This window comes from Narcine bancroftii, chromosome 8, assembly GCF_036971445.1.
Source record: "Narcine bancroftii isolate sNarBan1 chromosome 8, sNarBan1.hap1, whole genome shotgun sequence".
Classification (NCBI taxonomy): domain Eukaryota; kingdom Metazoa; phylum Chordata; class Chondrichthyes; order Torpediniformes; family Narcinidae; genus Narcine; species Narcine bancroftii.
Window position 1 is genome coordinate 15393671 of NC_091476.1, and position 25870 is coordinate 15419540.

Genomic DNA, 25870 nt, shown 5'->3' on the forward strand with positions numbered 1-25870 from the left:
TATTTTAACTTAAACTATAACATATGATCAGAGGATAGAGAATACAAGTGGGCGAAGCCAAATTTGGAGCTATTGAAGCACTGAGTGATTAGACATGTGTCTTCAACTTGTGATAGAAGTAACATGGAGCTAATCAGGACTCAGCATTATAAGAGAGGAAATCTGCCAACAACAAATATGCAGATAGAAATTCAAACTTGCATTCACTGATTCTCTGCTCCTCCACAGGGGCAATATTTTGATCTATTCTCATCTCATCACATCCACCCACCTACCTCCTTCCCCAACGCAGAACACTCTGCCCTCCACTCTCTCTGCACCAATCCCAATCTCACCATCAAACCCACAGACAAGGGTGATGCTGTTGTGGTCTGGCATACTGACCTCTATCTGGCTTAAACCGGATGACAACTTTCAGATATCTCCTCTTATTTATCCCTCCAACAAGGACCCCACCAAAACTCATCAAACCACTGCCTCATGCATTATCTCTACTCATCACTTTCAATCATCTCCCTTCTGTGCTCTCCAACCTTACTAGATCACAGCCCATACTACCTAGTTCCACCTCCTACACAAGATCCAGAAACCCATTTGTTCTGGTATCCCTATTGTTTTCACCTACCCCAGCCTATCCCCTTACCTCATCTCTGTTTTGTCCCCCCGGTCCAGTGTCTCCCAATCTATATCCATAGTACTTCCCATCAACTACTTCCAGTTCACTGAACATGACCACCAAATCTTCACCTTCGACACCCAATCGCTATACACCTCCATTCCCCCCAGACAAAAGGCCTCAAAGTCTTTTGTTTCTTCCTCGACAATAGACTCAATGAGTCCCCCTCCATCATCACCTTCCTCCAGCTGGCAGAACGTGTTCTTACCCTCCTTTGACCCCACTTTCTGCATAGCCATGGGTACCCACGTGGGCCACTGCTATGCCTACCTTTTTGTTTGCTGTGTGGAGCAATCTATGCTACAAGCCGACACAGGCAAAACATTTCAACTCTTCCTCCGCTTCATTGATGACTGTATTGGTGCTGCCTCATGTACATGTGATGAGTCACCCGTCGACTTCATCCATCGTTTCTGCCAATTTCCAGCCAAGCCTCAAATTCACTTTGTCTGTCTCTATCAACACTCTCCCCTTCTCAATATCTCTGTCTCCATCTTGGGAGACAAACTCTCGACAGAGATTTTCTACAAACCCACCAACTCCCACTGCTATCTCGACTGCACTTCCTGTCTCCTCTAAGGATTCCATTCCTTTCTTGCAATTCCTCCCTTTCCATTCATCTGCTCTGAGGAAGAGGTCTTCCATGCGAGATCATCTGAGATGTTCTCCTTCTTCAAAAAACATGGTTTCCCCTCTACTACCATCAACTCAGCCCTCACCCACCTGTCTTCCATTACTCACACATCTGCCCTGGACCGCTTTGACTACTCACACAAGAAGGACATGATTCCCTTGTCCTCACCTACCACTCACCATCCTCTGCATCCAACATACCTTCTACCATTTCCACCACCTACTGCATGATCCCACCACCAGACACATCTTCCCCTTTCCTTTCCTCTCTGCCTTCTGCAGAGCCTGCTCCCTCTGCGAATCCTTCATCCACTCTTCTTTTCCCACTAATTGCTCTGTTGGTACCTACCCCTGTGATTGCAAGAAATGCTACACTTCCCCTAACACCTCACCACCTCTTTTGGCCTCAACCAGTCCTTCCAAGTGAAGCAACACTTTACTTGTGAATCTGCTGGGGTCATCAACTGCATCTAATTCTTCCTTCTCCCCTACATTGAAGAGACTGGATGCAGACTGGGATATCGCTTTGTTGACCACTTTTGCTCTGCCTGCTGACGTCTGCTCTTTAATCTCCTATGGACGCTACAAGATCTGCTGAGTTCCTCAAGCACTTTTGTGTTTTCATTGCAAACCCACCATCTGCAGACTCGTATGCTTCTCCATATTTTGAAGTTGTCTAAAACATAACCTGCAGAAAATCTTCCGCTGGCAAGAACTTCAGTTTTTGAGAGTAATTCTTGCTAATAAAAAACTGAAAATATTGTTTCATTGCATCAATTATACTGAGTGTTTAATGACATGTTAAATTGTAATTATTGATCCTCGCTTCTTGTGGAACTAAAGATCTAATTTTGTACATACAAGTTGAAATTCCCTCAGGTAAATATTTCAAAATTCCATATTTCAACTTTTTTCTCACTGTAGCTTAATATTTTTCAATTAAAAACACATAGATTTAAAAATTCAACCATCGAACACCCATTATTCAGGAACTAAACAATTCAAGCCAGTGTGATAGATAGGAAACATTGTAGACCAAAATTATTTAATAAAAGCATATAAATCCACCAATACCAACTTTGGAAACTGGCATTAAGTCATTTACATGAAGAAAAAGTGGTTCTAATGCCTCACTGCAGAAGCTGCTCCTCTACTCAGTTACATCACAGTTGATCTGATCTTTGGCTTAACTTCATTTTCTTCCTGAATCCCTTTAATTGTCAATTGTCCTCAAGCTGAAACCTGGCAGGAAAGATAAATGTCATCCTTCCAATTATTTCTAAACCACTCTGCACAATGTCTTCACAGGGAGCACAGTGAATTTGTCACTAAGCACAACAAATGGACGAAAATGAATGGATTTCTGCTTTGAATTGTTGAAGAGAAAACCCTGGAATTCTATCAAGTGCAGGTGGAAATTCAAATTGGGATATGTCGGTTTGGTTGGTGGGTTGAACTCTGCTCGACCTTATTCCTAACTGTTTTGTCGAGAGAATCCCTGAATAGTGTGCAAATGTTAGGTGAGCGAATAAGTTAGATATTAATTTTAAAATAAATTAATTTGAGAATGTCCAAAGGCATAAATTAAAATGATTTGAGGATTGATATATGTTGGAGGTAATGGTATGTGTTGGATAATAGTCATGAGGGATATGTTGAAACAAATTAAAACAAATGGCTGCATTCAGTACATTGCTGAAGAAGATGAGAATGAATTGTATGGTGGAAAGTTGACAATGCAGATTTGACCTACAAGAAAGCATAGCATAGCTGTGGGTGTTACCTCTTGAAAATTCATGTACAATGTAGAATCCCTCAAGCAAACATGTCAAAGCTGTGGAGAAGTGCTTATTGAGGAGACCTATGATTAAAACAAAGTGATGACGATGGCTTTGATCAGCTGATCAACACTACATATGGGGTACAGTTAAGGTTTCAATGTGGAGGGTAGGATCAGTAGGCCGGTGGCTTTATCACAGTGGTAAACAGCCTCACAGTCTGAATGTGAAGTTTAAACTGAGCCAAAAGCTTTCCACACTACTACCTGTTGGTTGTGGTTTTTTTGTTGGTCACTTTAAGGAGTGCTTCTACATCTGGAATTCCTAACAAAGATCCCCCCCAAAAAATAAAGAATAATGGTGGTTGAATTTTTAAATCTGTGTTTTTAATTGAAAAATATTAAGCTCATTATTCTGTTAGCACACATGCACAATTTAACAAAATAAGAAGGCCTTAACCACTATTAAAACACATTGCATTTGATGTTAGAAGCTACAAGGCTTTTAATTGCTCTGGTTCAATACAGCAAAACATTTGGTTTCTGCCAAATGTACAGGTGAAAGAGTGGCAGGGCCAATATAAACAAGTGTCGGATCATGACATGAATTTTTGATCTTGCTAGGACAATGAAAAATCAATCAGTAAAGCCTTAAACTGAAGAATGATCTCATGTCTCTCAGTGGCAAGTGATATCACCACCACTACCTGAGCAATCATGCCTTTGTTTCATGAAAGCCAGAAACAAAACAGATTTTTTAAAAACTCATCTATTTCCAATTTCAGAAAACCCAAAATCGTCTATTCAAAAAGTGATTGTTCAACTGAATGCCAGAGACAACAGCTTCAAGTGAAATGTGTGGTTAAGTACATATGGGACAGTTCTCATCTTACATTTGCACAAAATAATAGAATCTTGGAATGATGTCATGGGATAGCATAGAACACCGCAAGCCTTAAGACAGCAAACAACATTTCAAAGGGAAAAACAGTTTTCCCCCTTCAAATATTACCCCAATAAATATTGATGTAGTTCATGTTTGCACTATATATTGTTAAAAGTGCTTCACCTTCACCGTTGGGCAGTACATTTCAAATGTTGCAGAAAAAGCTTTTGTCCCTGGTTCTTTTTATCAATCACTTGTGCTTAGTATATTGTTCTCAAATAAAATAATCTCATAAAATATATAAACAAGTTAAGTGTTCTTCTTTCCCTGTTATATTGCAGACAGACTTCTAAAATTTCACATATTTGGAATAAAGCATTGTCTTGGTTTGAACATTTTTCCCTCATACATCTTAATCCAGCTAAGTTTGTTTAAAAAGAATTGTGATTCTGTTTTATTTTGATTATAAATCACACTCTTCATATTCCCCTGGCATTAACAATTCTGGATGTGTAGCACATCAAACATTAATGGCACTTTTCCATTGAATTGTATATCGACTCAGTTCATATACAGAAATTTAGAACTAAAGGTCACATTCCCACATTATTTATGCTAATTTAGTAAATGTTTACATCATCATATAATGCGCAGAACTACCATTCTTTATAAATGTCAAATTTTGAATGGTTATATTCTGTATCCTTTAAACTTTACCCGCTTAATTTTTTTTTTAACATCTATTCTGGGTATTGCGCAATGAACGAGAGTTGATAGGGAATCCTTCGGAGGCAGTGGTAGTATTCACACTGAAGTTTCAGAGGGAGAAACTAAAAACAGAAGTGTCAGTACACCAGTGGAATAAAGGGGATGACAGAGGTATGAGAGAGGAATTGGCAAAAGTTGATTGGAAAGGCAAAGTCTTGCTGGTGTTTCTGCAAGAAATAAGGAAGGTGCAGGAAAGGTATGTTCCAAAGGAGAATAAATATTTGAACAGAAAATTACACAAAGAGGTCTTAGCCAACGTAAAAGCTAAAAAAAAGTGCATATAAGGGTGCAAAAATTGGTGGTAAAAAAACTTTCACCTCAAATCCCTTTGAAAACTCCTTTCTCTCCTTCAACCAGTGGTTCTCAACCTTTTTTTCCCACTCACATACCACCTTAACAAATTAATTACTTACTAACCTCAGAGCACCAATGGCATCCTATGCTAATGGTCAGTGGTTCTCAATCTTTTTTTCTTTCCACTCACATGTCACTGCTCTGTGATTAGTAAGGGATGGCTTAAGGTGGTATGTGAGTGGGAAGCGAAGGCCCAATTGTTACTGAAATATTTTGCTTGAGAAAAATCGTCATTGGCCCATTTCCTTTGGAGTTATGAAACCGTGCACATAACAAGTCAATGAGGTACGATTAAAACAGTAGTTTTCAAACTTTCTACCACATACCACCTTAAGCCATCCCTAACTAATCACAGAGCACCTATGGCCTAGGGATTACTTAAAATGGTGTGTGATTGGAAAGAAAAGGTTGAGAACCACTGCCTTTATTCAATGCCTTTTTGTTATTAGTCCCTTTTCCACTGGCATCCCAGTTAATTGGCTATGCAGTGTCCTGGGATAGGAAGCCCTTTGTGCTGTTTCCACTGGGCCACACTTAACTGGGACATGTTTCCTCCCCGGGGATCGGAGTGTTCTACCTTCAACAGAAAACAGGTGACTTTCTGCTGTCTCTTTTCCACTGGTTTTATCAGCACGTCAGTGTCAGCTGATGCCGGGGATATAAATAGGGGTCGAGGGACAAGGTGCCTGTGGAGAAGAGGCTTTTGATAACCCTTCAAATGGTAAAAGATACTGACCATCTATCTCACTCATAATTTTATCACTATCAAATCACTTCTTGGCCAATCTCTCCCCATGAATGAAGTCCTCCAATCCAGAAAACATCCTGGTGAATCTACTCTGTTGTCTCACCAGTGCAACCACATCTTTCCTGGAATGTACTATGGACATTCCAGGAATGTCACACAGTACTATGGAATGTCACACAGTACTATGGAATAATCCCTACTGCCCTTTGTAAATAAAGTAAAAACATTAGCTGTCCTCCAGCATTCTTGTTCCTCACCTGTGACCAATAAAGCTGCAAAAATGTCCTTCTGTTTCCCAGCTATGTCTCTTTTGTTTTCCACAGCAACCCAAAATAGGTCTCATCTGGTCCTGGGGATTTATCAACTTGGATCAATAAGGTAAAGAGGAAGGCAAATGACTTGCTTGCCTTGATAGGTCAGAGTTCAAAATATAAACAATGAAAAGTTACAATGCAACTTTCCAAAACACTTGAAGTATTGTGTGTAGCTCTGTGTCCCCTGACATTTAAAGCCTTCCTCGTCTTAGTACTATCCTGTTCCACATTATCCACATGCTTTTCCCTCAATTCACTGTCTTCTTAGTAAATACAGATGAGAAGCATTCATTTCGGACCCTGTCCAGATCCCTGACTGCACACACATATGGTTTTTACACAGCCCTTTCATTCTGGGGCAGTTGCACCAAGACAGAATGTGGAGGGGGGGGGGGGGGGGGTCATTCCAATCCCAGCTTTTTTCCAGCAGCAGACCTAGTAATAGTCCTGGAATGCTACCTGTGTTAAAGGAGCTTTTGGCATTCCACGGCCAATTCAGGTAAGGAAATGCATGTGTACTGTAATTTTTTTTGTGTGTGTATTTACGGGTAAGCATTTAAAACTTGGACAAAACATGCAAGTTAGACAACATGAGAAATCTTTTTAATAATAATACTGTTGTCCTGCTCGCTCCCAGCATCCCACTACCTGCTCTCTGCGGCTGTGGGCCACTCATGGAGAAGGGGAGGGGAATCACAAGTGAGGCTGGGTCCAGCACCAACCAGGTCAGGTATCATTCCCAGATCATCACTGATTTGACACTAGGTCTGCCAGATTGAGCTGTAATTATAGCAATGATAAATGGCAGAATCAATCTGGCTAACAGCAAGAAGTTCATCAAGGAATACCTGACTGGCAGGCACTTGGGGTTTAGCTCATCTCGGATGTCTATGCATGCTCCCATAAATGCAGAAGTCTGAAATGAGCTGTAGATGAAATGGCTGGAGCTGACGATAAAATGAGCTGATGGTTAAATAGTAATGCATCCTCTACTAGCCCACCATTTTGTTGGGTGGGTGAAGCACCGATGTGTTGCTGGGAGGAGAATGAGAGATGATTTAATTCATAAATACATAATTCATGACAGAAATGGAGTGGCTGCTGGTCTTTCAAAATAGGGCTTCATCATTCATGAATAAGATTTTTTTTAAAGTATGTATGAAGGGGTAACGAATCTGGACCTCTACACAAGGAGGGTATAAATGCTCAGTTACTAAATGTATTCAAGACAGTCACTGACAGACCAGATATTAAGGGAGAGGAGATTAGTGTTAGCTTTGTGATTTAAAAAAAACAGGCCCACACACTGATCCCACTGCCCAGCTCTCAGCTTTCCCCAGGTGCCTCTAGTCATCTTGTGCTATGAGCAAGCTGGTCTGTGGGTTTGTCCTCAATTTGAACAGTCTGAAGCTGACCACCCCGCTAACCCCCCCCCCCCCCACCACCACTGACAGCCCACCACCAGCCACCAATGATAGATATTGGTGATTAGTAAGGGATTACTTAAGGTGGTATGTGAGTGAAAAGAAAACGTTTGAAATTCACTGCTATAGATCAATACTTGCAGATTGCTCTTTTATACATTGTGTGCACATGCTTTATTAAATTGTGCGTGTATTTTCCCACGCACTTTTATAAATTGTACATGTATTTTCCCATGCACCTTTATAAATTGTGCATGCATTTCCCCATGTTCTTTTATAAATTGTGCATGTATTTTCCCACGCACTTTTATAAATTGTGCGTGCATTTTCCCATGCACCTTTATAAATTGTGCATTTTTTTTCCCATGCTCTTTTATAAATTGTGTATGTATTTTCCCATGGACTTCTATAAATTATGTGTGTGTTTTATTCCCATTATGATTTTTCCATGCTCTTCTATTAATTGTTGTGTGTTAATAAAAGTAATTTTTAATTGCAAACCTTTGTGCCCAGATATATCTCCCATGAACCTGACACATTCTCAACACAACATTGTCCAGCGCTGGGACCAACAGCATTACTGGGGGCATTACTCATCATCATCACTCTTATTTCAACCTCGCATATATGACCGGGGGAATATTTTTGAGCCAGTTTTTAGGAAAAGAAAGTGGATCTAATATGCCATCAAATATGGTATATTATACATGGCATGAGACACCGACGCTGTTGAGTTACACATCCCGCCTCTTTTGCTCGCAGAATGCCAGCTTGCTGTGTAAAAAGACACACTAACCCAGAAGAATGCCAGCTTTGTTCATTTCAGTGTAAACGAACAAAATTTAATGGAAATATTATGGAAATATTGTGGAATTTCTGTGTAAAAAAACATACAGATTATCCCTTTGGTCTCAAAGGGGAACTTCCTGTTACAGTCATTTGGGATCCTTCTTAATTTTACTTGCCAAATACCTATTGAGGCCTGATTTTGCCCTTGTAATTTCTTCCTTCTCTCCTACAAACCCTGTATTCCTCAAGAGACTCGCTTGATACCAGTCGCCTTTGCATGCCATACGTTTCCTACTTTTCTAATCAAACCAACCTCATGAAAGGTTCTATAATCTTGCCATCTTTACCTTTCACTCTGACTGGAACATGCAATTCGAGGCAAGTCCTCAAGTTTATTTTCATCTGATCGTACAAGTACAACCTGACAAAACTGTGTTCTCCTGTCCTTGGTGCAAAACACACAGACATACAACCAAACAGACCACACATACAGACTAGTAATACATATGCAGGACAAGTATTTCATCTATACAAATAAATATTGTATCATTAATGTGAGAGTCTCGGATGGTTAGTACAAGCAGTTCTTTTGGTCTTTCAGCATTCTCACTGCTCATGGGAAGAAACTGTTCCTCAACCTGGTGGTGCTGGCTGTGATACTCCTGTTCCTCTTCCCCAATGGGAGTAGCTGAAATATGCTGTGTGCTTGGTGGAAGGGGTCCTCAATGATTTTGCGCACCCTCTTCAGACAACAATCCAAGTAGATCACCTCGATGGTAAGGAAGTAGACTCCAGTGATCCTCTCTGCCACTCATATTTCTGTGGATTGACCTCCGATCCATTTCTCTGCCACATCTCTACCACACTGTGATGCAGCCAGCCAGGACATACTCGATAGACCTCCTATAGAAGGTGGCCCGATAGCCTTGCCTGCTTCTGTCTTCTCTGGAAGTATAGTCACCTTCGTGCCTTCCTGGTAAGTGAGGAGATATTGAGTGTCCATGATGGGTCACTAGTTAAGATGGTGCTCTCCATTCTCTCTACTATAGAGCTGTTGATCTGTAGTGGAAGGTGGTCATTCCTAGTCCTCCTGAGGTCCACAAAAATCTCCTTCATCTTGTCACATTGAGTCTCAGGTTATTATTCTTGCACCATTTCACGAGATTTTCCACCTCTTCACTATTGTGCAACTCATCAGTGTTGCTGATGAGGCCAACTTCTGTGCTGTCATCTACAAACTTGTTGGAGCTAGTGATGCAGTCACCTCCACAACTACAACCACTGCCCTTGCATCTTGTTGTGATTTATTTACAGATGTATTCCTCAGATTCCCACTAACATAGCAAACTGATTTCCCTCTCTTATTCCTAAATTCTACCTTTTGAGGCACTTAGAGATAATACCATTAAGTTTTCCTCTCTAAATCATATTGCTATTGCTATGTTCTCCCTGAACATTCGTGTGAGTCTTTCCTTTTTTGCATTCTCTTCTGTCACAAAAAGAAAATTCTATATCCCAGAACTTAAAGCTGTCAGTTGAGCCCTTCCCACAAGTGGATTGCAATCAAATCATCATTTCAGATGCTGATCCATGTTCTAAGCTCATCTGTCTTATCTGGGAGGCTTCTGCCAATAAGGTGAATGCACTGAGCTAACCACCCCTCCCATTCTCTCTAACCTGCCTCTGTCAGCCCTGCCCAATGGACTTGCTTGATATTTCATCTACGTTTTTCTCCCTAACCACTGCAATGCTGCATCCACTCTGTCCCCTCGCCACTTCAAACCTTCTCGAGTACAGAGATTAACAAGCATTCGTGCTCGTCTCACAGTCTGCACCAACAGCAATCTTGATCTTTACTACATTTAGTTCTCTCTCACTCCCCCTCCTCCAGCTTAAAACAAGTTTGTTTTCGAACTTTCCCTCATTACACGGAAGTCATCGACCTGAAAGCTATCCCTGTGTCTCTCCGCAGATGCTGATTGATCTGCTGGGTATCTTCAACACTTTCCATTTTTAAAAATGCATGGTTTGCGAAGTGGTTAGCCCAACACTGTTGCAGTACCAGCAAACTGAATTCGAATCTGGCATTACATATAAGGAGTTTGCACGTTTTTTCCATGTCTGCACGAGTTTTCTCTGGGTGCTTCTATTTCCTCCCACCTTTCAAAATGAACCGGGGTCATATATTAAATGGGTATTTGGGCAGCATGGGCTTGTTGGCCAGAAAGGCCTGTTATTGCGTGGCATGTCTAAATATAAATTTGAATTTAAAAAAGATGGTGGAGTTAGGTGGAGAAGTGTCAGTTGGAGTTCAATCCAGAAAAGTGTGAAGTTATACACTTTGGAAGATTAAACTTGAAGGCACAATACTCAGTTAATGGCAGAATCCATATCAGTGTAGAAGAGTATAGGGATCTTGGGGTCCAAGTCCAAACATCGATCCCTTAAAGTTGATCAGATGGTTAAGAAGGCACATGTTCTGCTGGCCTTCATTAGTTGGGGAATTGACTTGAAGAGGCATGAGGTGATGTTGCAGCTCCGTAAAACTCTTGTTGGACCACCCTTTAAGTATTGTGTTTGGATCTGGTTGCCTTATTATATATATTTTTTTAAAATGTGAAAACTTTGGAGAGGGTGCAGAGAAAATTTACCAGGATCCCACCTGGATTAGAGAACATGTCTGATGAGGAAAGGTTCAATGAGCTAGGTTTTTCTCTTTGGAGCAAAGGAGAATGAGAGATTACTTTATAGAGGTGTACAAGATTATGAAAGGCATAGCCAGCACCTCTTTCCCAGGGTAGCTATGCCAAGACCAGAGAATATCTATTTTAGATGAGGACATCTTTAGAGATGTCAGAGGTAGTTTTTTTTTAAACACATTGAGTTTGGAGTGGCTGAAGCACACTGCCAGGGGTGGTGGTAGAGGCTCATACAATAGGTACATTTGGAGTCAGACTTAGACACAACAATTGATGAACAACTCTGGTCAGATCTATGTCAGGGAAGTTTGCCAGCTACTATCAATGCCAGGTATAGATTGGTTCATTATAATGTTTTCCATCAACTGTACATCATCCCACCGAAATTCCACCAATATAAGCCTGAATTATCATTGATGTGTTTTAGGTGCGTTGTTGAGGTTGGTTCCTTTTTACGTTCTACTTGGCTTTGCACGAATGGGAGGCCCTTTAGTTATGACCTCAGTGACACCCTAACCAAGATCACAGGAGTCACCCTGCCAGTAGACCCAGAGCTTTGTCTTCTGGGGAATTTTACCACGGTCGGTAGATCACTAACTAATTCTCAAATTAAATTCACAGAAATTGCCTTATGTGTGGCCAGGAAGTTAATAGCAGTAACGTGGAAGTCTGACTCCCATCTACTCATGGATAGGTGGTCTTCGGAAATGAATAGCTGCTTCCCACTTGAAAACGTCACTTATAATCTCAGGAAGAGATACAACACCTTCCTAAAAATATGGCAGCTTTATTTAGAGTATATATGGTGCTAATATAGGATTACAGTCACTACTGTCTAGCCAGTAGACTTCTGTAAAGATTTTAACACTGTGGTATTATCGTGTCTCCATATATTTTACTGTACGCTCTGACAATGGGATGATTTTTTTTGTGTTTCTTTTGCTTTGTTCTTTCTCTGTTTAATAGGACATATAGAGAGGAGGGGGTGGAGGGAGGGGTTCTCTTGATGTTTTGTATTTGTTATGATTGTTGACTGTTAAATATATTTAAAATGATAAATAAAATATTACAAAAAAAGGTACATTTAAAGACTCGGATTGGTATGTGGATGTAAGAAAATGGAGGGTTATGGGCTTTGTAAGAAGGAAAGATTGGATTGATCATGGAATTGGTTTATTTAAAGGACTTTTTCTTTGCTGTACTGTTCCATTCCATGGTAAGTAATTTAAAAAATGTAATGCCGCAACTCTTAAGTTGTTCTGAAAAATGTCTTTAATATAAGAATTAAGATCCCAAATATCACCCTAAATATCAATTAGGATCAGTTGTCCATCAATGGAAAGCACAAATCAAAGTTTTACCTTGCACTTCAGCTGAGATAATGAGTGTTACAAATAATGTAATAACTCTGAAGTTCATTTCACAAATTTAAAATGCAAGAAAAGAATTTTTAAAATGTGTCATCTTACTTATTGACTGAGTAGGAATTTCCAGATTAAGGTGCCAAGTATTCAAACATAATTGATTTCCTCATTTCATATATATACCTTGATTAGAATAAATCAACAATGGAGCACTTCAGTTAACCATTCATTAAGACATTGAGCAGCAATGCCATTAACATCAGGAAAGTTCCAGGTTTTGTCTTAGACTGTTACTGACTTAAAAGCTACAAAAAAAATTGTACCATCTTTAACATTTTTAAATGTCCCAAGTGCTATTATGATGACATACAAACAGGAGAAGAATGAGAACAAAATATCAGGATTGGACAAGTAACCAAAAATGTTCTTCAAATAAGTCAGTTTTATGGAACTGGTTAAACAAGGAGGGATCAGTTGTCAAATTAAAGAGCCTTCGAATCAGTCAATTGAAGGCAGTGCCCCCAGTGATAGACAGAGACGCTAGAGTTAGACGAGTTGGAGGTTGATGTGCCGCGAGCTGAAGTAAACACAACTTTCAATTGGAATTCAGGGTTAACAACAAAGTTAGCCAGAGTTCTCAATCAATATCTGCAAATATATGCTCATGTGATTATGGTCAATTAATTTTATGAATAATTAATGAGTCAGACTTCCAAGATAACAGATTGGGTATAAATTTGGTACTCTATTGCAAAGTGAGCACCCCTGTAGAAGTCCCCCCAACTTTCGCATCCATCGAAATCAACAGAAATAAAAGAGTTCCCTTTCTATTAACAGCAGCTGATTGCAACACCACATGGAGAAACATCTCTTTCTATATACAGGCAGACACATAGAGAATGACCATTGACATGTGATAAAGCAGATGAGCAAGGTGATTAATCTGCAGCTTATCAACTGAAAATATTGTCAGGAACAAAGAAGAATAGAAAAAAAAAATTTAACAGTGATGATTTCTTCCCTTGCGCAAATACTACATTACTATTTTGGACCCTTTCATTATCTGGTCGAAATAAAGTGAACAGATTAATATTTGCATTAAAATATTAAAGAGAAAAAAAAATAATGCAAATGAAATAAACATTGAGACAATCACACTATCAATGCAAGTTATTTTTTTTTAAAACTTCAAACTTTCCCCCCAAAAATACTTCAATATTTCACAATCTAATGGTTATGAGTTTTAAGCCTCGATTCCTTCATCTGAGTGATTTCTGTCTGTTCATATCAGCATGCATGGACAGAACACTGCGTGGGAAATAGAAGGTCCCATTTAATTTTGAAGAGGACAATGGGTTTGAGCTATGCCTCCAAATTTCTAATTGGCTGACTGCAAAACTGATTTAAAAAATGTACTGGGAGCAACTTACAGCCCGAGTGACGCAGCCACCAATCCAGTACAAGATCTGTGAGGGGGCGAGCTGCCTCTGAGAAGGAAAAAAGTAATTACAGACGGGAAATAAAATTAAGGAAATTTCTTTTCCTCCTTCCTCAACCATGCATCAGAGTTTGTCTGCTTAAGTGCGAAGATAAATCTAGATGATTTACTTTGATATAATATATACCTACGTTATTGAATTCCTAATTTCAAATCAATAATACAGTCTTGTAAAAATTCCAATTATGAAACATCAGCAAAGAATTCAAACCAATGTAGTTGGGTGAGATTTTTTTTTAAGTTAACAAATTCTTTTGTTCGTAACCTTTATTGTCCAAATTTGATACTCTTATTTCTCACCTTGGTTAAAAAGACAGCAGACAGAAGTCTGCCTTTTTCTCTTCTTGACATCTCTTTACAGATTCCATGAATCATGACTGATCCTCCTCCATGTGCTGTCTAGATGGTATTTTTAAACATATCTGATCTCCCTTCAGCAAGCAGTGTCCCCAGTAATAGTCCAGAAGGTGAATAATATGTGTACTCCTTATTAGTGGTAGGAGGTGAATTGTGTATGGAGGTGGGTTACAAAAAGCCAGTAAAATGCCACTCGTTATTCAATTTAAAAAAGTGTAATAAAAGTATATTAATTTTCTAAGGATATAAGCTTGGCGGATTGTTGATTATCAGTTGCAGACCAAACATTAAAAATGGCTGGAAAAATATTACATTATAAATTCTACCATTCTACCAGAATCATTCAGTCAACACTGAAATCATTTGATTAAGACTACAAAACAGATTTGCCTCAGGTTCGCCCTAATCTGTGATGCGCTTATTAACTCTCTCAGGCCTGAAACAGTCCTTCATCCATTCTGCACAAGAGATAAGGCCAGCATTTACAAACTGATTTTACCCCATGATTCACAACATAACCTAATCTACATTATTATACATATCATCCCCCTAAAATAATCAATTCCTTTAGTTCGCAATTTATTTAAAAATCTTGCTGACTATATTGAACTGTTGCTTAAACGACTATCAGTAAATAACATGATCAGCTTCATAGAAATAACCTTGAAAATGTCCTGTATATTTATGCATAAACATTGACATCCTTCAGCCAAAACTACTCGTAAACAGTGCACAGACGCACATGCATTTTCTCTCAGCACACTCACTCACACACTCCCTCACTCACACACTCCCTCACTCACACACTCTCTCTCACACACTCTCGCTCACACACTCTCTCACACACTCTCTCACACACTCCCTCACTCACACACTCCCTCACTCACACTTCCTCACTCACACTCTCTCACACACTCTCTCTCACACTCTCTCTTTCTCACACATTCTCTTTCTCACACTCTCTCTCACACTCTCTCACACATTCTCTCTCTCACACACTCTCACTCCCTCTCTCTCACACTCTCTCACACTCTCTCACACACACTCTCTCCCTCTCACACTCCCTCTCTCACACTCTCTCTCTCTCACACTCTCTCTCACTCACATTCTCTCTCTCCCACACACTCTCTCACACTCTCTCTCACACACTCTCTCACACTCTCTCGCTCTCACACTCTCTCTCACTCACATTCTCTCTCTCTCCCACACACTCTCTCACACACTCTCTCACACTCTCTCTCTCCCACACACTCTCTCACACACTCTCTCACACTCTCTCTCTCACACACTCTCTCACACTCTCTCTCACACTCTCTCTCACTCACATTCTCTCTCTCTCCCACACACTCTCTCACACACTCTCTCACACTCTCTCTCTCTCACACTCTCTCTCTCTCACACTCTCTCTCTCTCCCACACACTCTCTCACACACTCTCTCACACTCTCTCTCACACACACTCTCTCACACTCTCTCGCTCACACACTCTCTCTCACACACACTCTCTCACATACACTCTCTCTCACATTCTCTCGCTCACACACTCTCTCACATTCACTCTCTCTCTCACACTCTCTCTCACATACACTTTCTCACACACTCTCTCTCACACACACTCTCTTACACTCACTCTCTCTCTCACACACTCTCTCTCACACTCTCTCTCACACTCTCTCACACTCTCACTCACACACTCTCTCACACTCTCTCTCACACTCTCTCTCACACTCCTCTCTCACACACTCTCTCACTCTCTCTCTCTCACACACACACTCTTTCTCACACTCTCTCTCTCACACTCTCTCTCACACTCTCTCTCTCACACTCCTCTCTCACACACTGTCTCCTACACTCTCTCTCACACACACTCTCTCATTCTCTCTCTCACTCTCTCTCTCTCTCTCTCTCTCTCTCTCTCTCTCTCTCTCTCTCTCTTTCTCTCTCTCTCTCACCAAGACATAGAACAGCAATAAATGCTTGCTAGAAAATTCTACAGTGCGCAGATTCTAATACTGGAAATACCTTCCTGAAGGGTTTTACTACTTGAATTTTTTTTTAAATGCACAAGATCTTCCCCACAAGTAACTAGACTTACAGGCATAATAAAGACAAGACACGACAAAAGATTAGGTAGATAATATACCAACGTCATTCATATCACTGCAGGGCCATACTGTAGCTGTGCCTCTGAAGCGCTGTGTCACCCAATAGCTCAAGAGTCATCCATTAACGTGTGCCGAGCAGGAACATTAAAATTACATTCACCAGCACCAACACTACAATGATGGCAAATACAACAATGGTCTGTATATCCAAGGTCATGGTGCAATGCAGGAGGCTGTAGTACTCAAGATGCGGATCTGGCAGACTCTGTGGTGTCAACCTGGGCTCTGAACTAAAATTGTCCAGCAAATCCACCATGCCAGATGAGATGTCTTCGTCCCTTTTCTAATTCATTCCATTCCAGCTGATTGCAGCATCAGTCTCAAGTGCTTCACCTGAACTAAAATCTTTGCAAAAACCCATTCGGCAGAGATTACACGTCACACGGTATGTAGATAAGAAGAAGAGTGCCAGTTTCTCAGTAACAGCCCCGTGAGCAGTATCTCACTGTGTGAGGCAACAGCTGAGGCGGGCGTCGCATGCTAATCATTCAGTGGCCAAGGAAGCAGGAATGCAGCTGCCAATCATGCATGAAAAGGTAATGTCATTAGTATTTAGTCGTCATATATCAGGCAGCATTACGGAGGGGAGGGGTTTGATGGGAATATTTAACAGTATTGGGGGGGGAGGGGAGGAATAAAAAAATGGAAAGCATCTTTGGAAAAATAGATAAATGTCACTGGAACATTTCAGTGTTTGCTTGCTTCCTTCCAGAATGGAATCATCACTTTGTTAACTCTTTAAGTGCCGTGATCCTGTGGGGGGGGAGGGGGGGGGGAATATATATTACCAGAACTAGCATTCCCTTGAACAAGCATCAATGCAGATGTTGCTCAAGCCCCAATAAGTTCAAGCGCTAACCCAACTGGGAAAGCACGCTATCAGAAGCAGGCAGACAGAAGGGCTCGGCTTCGATTCGGGGTTTGCACAAAATCGTTCATCCCAGCTGTCCTTACGTTACAATTGCCTATCGCCCTCTAAGGTGAATGAGAAGGAGATTTGCACACCTTGATTTCTGTCCAGAAATTCTTGCTGTAAAATGTGTACAGGCCAACACCTGGCAGGGAAGGGATTGATCTTGGCAACCGGCACCTGTTTGCTGCAGAGACCCATTGATTCAGTTTGCGCTGCATGGTTGGCCACGAGTGAGGGAACTGTGGTGGTACAGCACCAGCCTACTGCAGGGAGCAACCTCTGAACCTGCAGGAGTGTAAGGGGACAGGACAACACCTTGCCGTCTGCCAATCAGTCGGCCTGAAGGGATCAAGCCCCACCCAGTTGGGTGTCAATCACCCTCTGGGAAATAAGCCTGCGCCACCGGCCTCCCGAAGCCTCACTCAGAGTTACAGTCATAGCCAGCCTGTCTCTGTGGAAGTCTTTGTGGATTAAAGCCTGTTGTACAGTCTTTATCTTTGGGTGTGTCTGATTCTGCCTAACAGTGCACCACAGTAACACAGGGGTATTGGACCTGCATTACAGGGGTATTGGTCCTTCATTACAGGGGTATTGGTCCTGCATTACAGGGGTTATGGACCTGCATTACAGGGTTATTGATCCTGCATTACAGGGTAATGGATGCATTACAGGGGTAATGGACCTGCATTACAGGGGTAATGAACTTACACTACAGGGGTATTGGACCTGCATTACAGGGGTAATGGACCTGCATTACAGGGGTATTGGACCTGCATTACAGGGGTATTGGTCCTGCATTACAGGGGTAATGGACCTAAATTACAGGGGTATTGGTCCTGCATTACAGGGGTATTGGTCCTGCATTACAGGGGTTATGGACCTGCATTACAGGGGTATTTGTCCTACATTACAGGGGTATTGGTCCTGCATTACAGGGGTATTGGACCTGCATTACAGGGGTATTGGTCCTGCATTACAGGGGTAATGGACCTAAATTACAGGGGTATTGGTCCTGCATTACAGGGGTATTGGTCCTGCATTACAGGGGTTATGGACCTGCATTACAGGGGTATTTGTCCTACATTACAGGGGTATTGGTCCTGCATTACAGGGGTATTGGACCTGCATTACAGGTGTAATGGACCTGCACAGACTATACATGTGGGGGGAGGGGGTGGTATGCATCTGGCACTGGGGTAATTCTTGCCCTGTGGGAGCAAGTACTCTCCAAGAAGTGATCAAAATTAGGACTGATTTATTAAATTAAATGATGAAAATATATAATGACATAAATCATTTGCTTGAGCAGAAAGGCTCTGATAGGAAAAGAAATCATAATCGGCCTATATTAGAACAGTGAAAAGAACAAGCACATGGCGCGCACCCACATTCATTTGCTCTCTCACTCACATGCCCACCCAGTCACCCACTCCTAAATTTGTGGAATTGACATATGCTTACTGAGATAATTCAGGTAAGAAGACCACTGTTTCTTACATCGTAGGCCAAGGACCATTCTCTGCCAACATTCTCAGTGATACTTAATGGGCAGTGGTCAGAAACCCTTAATTGTAGCCGAGGGAAATTATGCCAGAGTGGACAAGAAATCAAAAATACATGAATTGCTCCTATGCCTTTCACGAGACCATTGATGCTGGTGACCTCTTCTGCTTTATAAAGATGTTTTCCAGTCTATTCCCATCTAAGAAATGGAAGAATATTCAAGTGTTATAAGGATTATTAAAGAGAGGAGAGAGACATACAAACCAATTTTAATTAATACCAGAAATACTTTTAGGATCTTGTATCCGAGACAAGCCAATTCTGCTCTGTTAAAATGCAAATTTGAATAGAGGCACCAAGATGTCACTGATGTTCTTGAAGGCAAACTTACTGTTCTGCAGTCTGAATATTCTTTGATGGACCTTCAATACACTGTGTGATCTTAAATACAATAGCCTCACCCACTCAAAAAGCACGGACCCAAGAGTTAGTGTGGAATGCTGAAAACTCACCATCATTTCATTGATGCTGAACACTGTGTGGCATTTTTAGCAGGCTATCACAGATTATGCAGCACAATCTTTTGCTAAGGACTTCCCCAGCTAGGGAAATATCTCGATTTACATTGCACTATTGGAAGGACTTCCTCCCCAGCCGCATCACCAAGGCAACTCAGCACAAATGTTGAGAATGCCAACTCCACTGTAAGAATCATTTTTAAAAAGGCCAGCTTCACACTATCTGAAGCAAGTATGAGAATCCCCAAAGGACTTTTTGAAAGTATGCAGGCTTACCTTCAAACTAATCGACCAATCCCGTGTGGTTCGAGATCATTCCCTTTAAAAGTAGTGTCTTGCTAATTTTCCTCCTTGAACACAGCAGCGAGGATGGAGATGCTCCAACAATCTCACCTTTTCTTGCTTATTTGTGTTCAGAAGTCAACCCAAATTAACTACTAAGTTCTCTGGGACCATGCTCCCATTTGTGTCACATGTCATCACCAACAGAAATGTCGGCTGATCAAGTAAAATCAGTGTTAAGTAGTAAATCACAAAATTCTGTAGACACTGTGGTTGAAGGAAAAAAACACACACACACACACACACAATGTTGGAGAAGCCCAGCAGGTCAAATAGGGTAGCAAAGGTAAAAATACAGTGTGAAGTATTTTCCTGCAACCTGCAGGTCAGGGTATTTTCCCTTGGTATTGTATTGATAGGAACATTCAGGTACCGCCTTTGATAAATGCCGGCAAAAGAAGTGTCCTCTTCAGGATTTCATTGAGGTGAATTTGGGAAACAGAGTGACTGAATAGGGCCTAATATTGCAAAATAGGGGTCAATGGAAAGATAAAAGCAAAACTAAGAGATGCTGGATGGGAAGTAATAGTTCATAATTCACAATCCTATCTGCACTTTCCCTTCTTTGCTTCAGAGAGCAACAGTCTCATATAACTGAAAGCAACTGAAGGTTGCCATCTCTTCATGAGACCATTTAATCTCTCATGAGAATGCACTTCCACTCTCTGTTCATTGCTATTTGGCATTGGTCAAATCACAAAAGTTCTAGAAGTAGTGAATTCACCTTCCCTTTGAAAATTAGAAAGCAAATGTGCAGAGAAATAAAAATAAAATTGACACATTAAAAGGCAGATAAGAAAAACAAAACTGTGAGTACAAGGGTACAGATAAGTAGCTCACTTGTCTTGCATCTGACTCTGTTATCTAATAGTTCGGAAGAGGTGTTAATGAAGACATATGGTGTAGTGGAAGAGGGGCAACCAATCCTTGGCAATATTCCCAGAGATCAGCATTGAAGCCAACCTACCAGAAGGTAGATCTAATATTCAGACCACTGTTGACTGTCAGGGACTGCATTTTAACTATCAGTAGTCTGATGCTATTCTCTATCCTAATTTTTGCTGACCAGGATCACATGATAGCAACTTACTAGATAGGTGTAAAAGCCCTATAGATAGAGTATTAATCTATCAATGTACAGACCATACACAGGTAACAAATGGGTTCCATTTTTGCAGATTTAACCTTTTGCTGATTTAAACTTTTACAGATTTGAGTCCGTGGCAAAGAAGTTGAATGCAATGTTGGCATTCATTTTTATAGAAATAGCATATAACAGTGGGGATGTAATGTTGAGGCTCTGTAGGGCACTGGTGAGACCTCACTTGAGGTATTTTGTAAGAATTTTTGGGTGCATTATTTGAGAAAGGATGTGCTGACATTAGAGAGGGTTCAGAGAAGATTTACTAGAATGATACCAGAAATGAAAGGGTTAGATTATGAGGTGCATTTGTTGGCTCTTGGAATGTATTCATTGAAGTACAGAAGGATTCTCAGACAATAGGGCCAACTTCAGGATTAAAGGGCATCAATTTAAAACAGAGATGCAGAAAAGTTTCTTTAGCCAGAGGGTCAAGAATCTGTGGAACTTGTGGCCACGGGCGGCTGTGGAAGCGAAGTCATTGGGTGTACTTAAGGCAGAGATCGACAGGTATTTGGTTAGTTAGGACATCGAGGGGAGAAGGTCGGGAAGTTGGGCTGAGTGGGAGGATGGATCAGTTCATGATAAAATTGTGGAGAAGACTCGATGGGCTGATTCGCTTACTTCTGCTCCTATATCTTGTGATATCCAGAACTGAATATGTTGGAAAGTACATAAAGGTTGGAGGTGATGTGGATAGTGTAGGAGGGTGTCCATTCACATGGACATGGACAGGATGCAGAGTTAGGTGGAGAAATGGTAGATGGAGTTCAATCTAGAAAAATGTGAAGTCATACAAATTGGGAGATCAAATTTGAAGTTGATGCAGAATACTTAACAATGTTAAAAAACAGGGATCTTGCAGACCAAGCCAATAGATCCCTCAAAGTTGCTGCACAAGTCGATAGAGTGGTATGGAAGGCACAAGGTGTGTTGGCCTTCACTAATCAGTGGATTGAGTTCAAGAGCTACCACGTTGCAGCTCTATAAAAATCTGCTTAGACCACACTTTGATTATTGTGTTTAGTTCTGGAGATTTTCTAGGATACTGCCTGAATTGGAGAACATGCCTTATGAAAAATGGTTGAGCAAACTCAAGCTTTTCTGTTTGGAGTGACGGAGGATGAGGTAATTTAATAAAGATGCATAAGATTATGAAAGGCATAGATAGGGTGGGGATTCAGTACATTTTTCTCAGAAATGCAATGGCCAATACCAGAGGGCATTCATTTAAGGTGAGTCCAGGCAAGATTAGAGAGGCATTAGAGGTAGATTTTTGTTTACACAGTTTTAGGTACCTGGAATGCATTGCTGGGGCTAGTTGTGGAGATTGATACAACACAAAAATTTATAAAATTCTTAAATGGGCACATGAATACAAGAAAAATGGAGGGCTATGGACTGTGAGGGAAGATTAGGACAGATTGATGTGGAGTAGGTTTATATTGTTCAGCACATCATTGCAGGCCTAAGGCCTATGCTGTGCTGTTCTACGATCTTCAAATCACTCTATATAGTATATAGTAACTATACCTTTAAGGTTTGTTGTGAATAGAATCAAAAGCACATAGACTGATCAGAAAGAATAATTACAAAAATGGAGAGAGAAAGAGAGAGGGGGAAACTAGTTGCATTGTTTATGAATGTGCATCAGACCTTTTAAATTTAATAATAAAACCATAGAACAGGACACACACAACAGGCCCTTTGTCCTATCTTGCCCATGTTGGACTAACTATTTATCCCAACTCATCCTATTGTCTTGCACCTGGACCATACCCTTCCATACTCCTCCCATCTTTATCCAATCTTCTCTTAAAACTGAAATTGAACCCTCATCCACCTCCTCCTCTGGCAGCTGGTTGCACACCCTAACCACCCTCTCAGAAAAGAAGATCCCCTTAATGTTCCCCTTTAGCCTTTTATGCATGCTGATTTGTATGTTGGAGTGTCCATTAATTGGATGATTGTAACCTGGGAATGGACCATAGGCATTATTATAATGTATGTAACATCTCTGAGGATATGATGGAAGCTTATTATTACTATCCTGCAGCTGACGTGGACATTTACCCCCTCCATAAATCTTCGTCCGCGAAGCCAAGCCAAAGAGAAAGAAGAAAGAGATTATTACGGGTGGCACAGATAGTGGTTAGCATGACATAATTACAGCGCCAGTGACTGGGGTACGAATTGGGCGCTGTCTGTAAGGAATTTGTACCTTTTCCCCATGTTTCCATGGGTTTCTTCCAGGGGTCCACCTTTCAAAAATGTATGGGGGTTGTAGGTTAAATGGGATGTTTGGGGAGCATGCGGTCAGGGCCGGAAAGGCCTGTTACTGTGCTGTATGTCTACATTTAAATTTACAATCAATAATACTTTAATAATATTTTATGTATTATAATACATGCATCTATTAAAGCATACTGTGTATGATTATAATATATAATGTATTGGTAACAACAGCCAATCAGGATGTTTATTTAGATTAGTTATCAATTTATGTATAATTATAATGCTTCTTTCCTATAACATTACCATTTGAGATGACAATTCTAGTCTCTGCCTTCAGAGATCAAATGTGCATTCTACCATATCCTCAAAGATGTAACACATTTTTACGGTCAAAGAATGGACCTTCCATTGTTCTCGGAGCAAGTCCCATCGTTAGGTCGCTGTATGGTGCCTTTGTGTGATGAAACTGCATGGAGATATGCTAAGCTGTACTTTAGGTTGCCTAGGTTACCCCTTCTTGCAAAGTATTTCTGTTTCTTCATTTAATGCAGAAAATACTTCATTCTTTAGATCAGAGATAACAACACATGTGAAAAACAGTTATTTGCTAGTGAGTCAATGTCCTTAAGTTGCTCGAAATTTAGAATATGCACCCTTTGATAATTTTCTAGACGTGATATTTCTGTATTTCATGGTGGTTTGGCGAATCAGCAGTAATCAATTATCCATGCTTTGAATGCAGTTTACACATTCAAGTTGTTTGGGATTTAAAAGGCACAATTCACCCAGTTCCAGCGAATTACAGGACTTTCTGTCCCATATTTAAGCTTTTTTTTAAAAAAGAGGTAAAGCTTCCCTCCCTCAACTTTCTCCATACTGACGATGCTGACCCTTCTCACCCACTAAATGCCATCTGGTATCTCTCTCAAGTAGACATTCCTCGTACGTATGGTCATCAATGAATGCCTTCAGTCTATTTGTTGGCAGCACATGTCACAACAAAATCCATTCCAATCAGAATGCACACCCTTACACAATCAGTAGTGGTCATTGTATGTAACTCAAGAGCAAGATTCTTCCATCCTTGGTGAAAAATGTAGAGGAAAATTATCGCACCCAATTGAACGAGGCCTATTATACACAGTTTATGAACTGATCTCCATCCATTTCACCTAATGGAGAGAGATGCTGTCCCCTGCATTCACCATCTCACCTATTGAAGGAGCAGCAACATAAATTCCTAATGGGTAGGACTAAGTATGTAAAACATCCCTTCTCCTAAATAAGTATCCTAGCTGTATGCAAATTTAATTCTATCGTGTCTGAGGATTTTGGAACAAAAAAATTGCTGAGACTGAAAATACAAAACAAAACTTAAAATTTCTAGAAGCACTCAGAAGATCAAACAGCAGGCAGTGGAAAACGAAACAGACAGAGGTCATGTTTCAGGTCAAAGACCCTTCATCAGAACAGGATCAATGAAATAACAAACATAGTTTGATATGTCAAAAGGAGGAGGAAAAGAAATCAGAGAAAATGTCTGTCTCGGTGTGCAGACTACAGACGTCAAGGTAAAAAATGTCATTCGGAGACCCAAGAGAAAAATGAAATTGAAAGATTCAGCTACATCTGTGGGCAAGGAAGGAAAGGAGCGAGAGAGGGTTGTGTTGGGGAGGCTAGAGGGAGAAGGCTAGAGGGGGGAGGGGAGAAGGGGGGAGAGGCTAGAGGGGAGGAGGGGGGACGGAAGAAGGGAGAGGCTAGAGGGGAGAAGGGGAGGGGAAAGGCTAGAGGGGGAGAGGCTAAGAGGGGAGAGGCTAAGGGGGAGAGGCTGAGGGGAGAGGCTGAGGGGAGAGACTAAGGGGGAGAGGCTAAGAGGGGATACTAGAGGGGAGAAGTGGGAGGGGGAAAGGATGGAGATGAGAAAAAGCATCACATTAAACCATTGAATTCAACATTAAGTATTGATGCCTGTCATGCACGCAGATGAATGATGAAGTGATGTTTCTCAAAGTTACATTGGGCATTACTGAAACATAGTAGAGGCTAGAAGTCTGTCATGTCAGATTGGGAGAGGAATGGAGCATTGAAATTACTGAAAACTAGAAGCTCTGGCAGACTAAATGGAGGTGTTTCTTTTAAATGAACTCTCTATGCTTGTTTGCTTGAATGCCCAGGAAACCATGTAGTGAGCACTACAGGAAGATTGCTTCTTCACCTGAAGGACTATTTGTGTACCTGCATGTGGGGGAGGTGGGGGGGGGGGGGGAGAGGGAAAAGGACATGGAACAGTTATTTAATTACCCATGTTTTCATGCAAATGTTTCACAAAAAAAGGGAAGCCACTGGTGGAGGCAGTGGAGTTGGCAAGGAACCACAAAGTGTGCATTCTCTTTTGAATGTTGAAAGAGGAGAGGAGAAGGCATTTCTGGTGGTTGACTCCCATGGAAGTTGTCAGAAATTATAAAGGACAATTATGATTGATGGGGTTTTCAACTACATCCCCATTTCGCACACCAACTCTCATTCCCATCTTCTCCATCCAAACTTCAGACAATGTAATTCAGTCCTCACCTTCCACCCCAGCAACCTGTACATACAACAGGAATTATCTTCCTTAAGTATCTTCATTTGGTGACAAATATCTATAATGGGTTCCATAATGATTTTCAGATACAGTAAAACTTCGTTAGAACTCGGTAGTTGAGGTCCAAGATTTCATACCATGTTACGGCCAAGTCGTGGAACAGATGCATATATATCATGTTGC

The 25870-nt window shown here is 40.9% G+C and overlaps 1 protein-coding gene across 6 annotated transcripts in view; it reads right to left on the bottom strand.

Annotated features, from left to right (window-relative positions):
* LOC138740383 (rho guanine nucleotide exchange factor 9) overlaps positions 1-25870 on the bottom strand; it is a 311246-nt gene that overhangs the window by 133608 nt on the left and 151768 nt on the right. For 4 of the 6 annotated variants that reach the window (XM_069892952.1, XM_069892950.1, XM_069892954.1 and 1 more), the window contains one exon: positions 13863-13919. The exons of 1 other annotated variant lie outside the window; for it this stretch is intronic. In XM_069892952.1, coding sequence (XP_069749053.1) covers positions 13863-13919 — 57 coding nt within the window. Of the gene's footprint in view, positions 1-13862; positions 13920-16433; positions 16498-25870 lie in introns of those variants that run through there. One more of the 6 variants, XM_069892955.1, reaches the window with a different exon arrangement.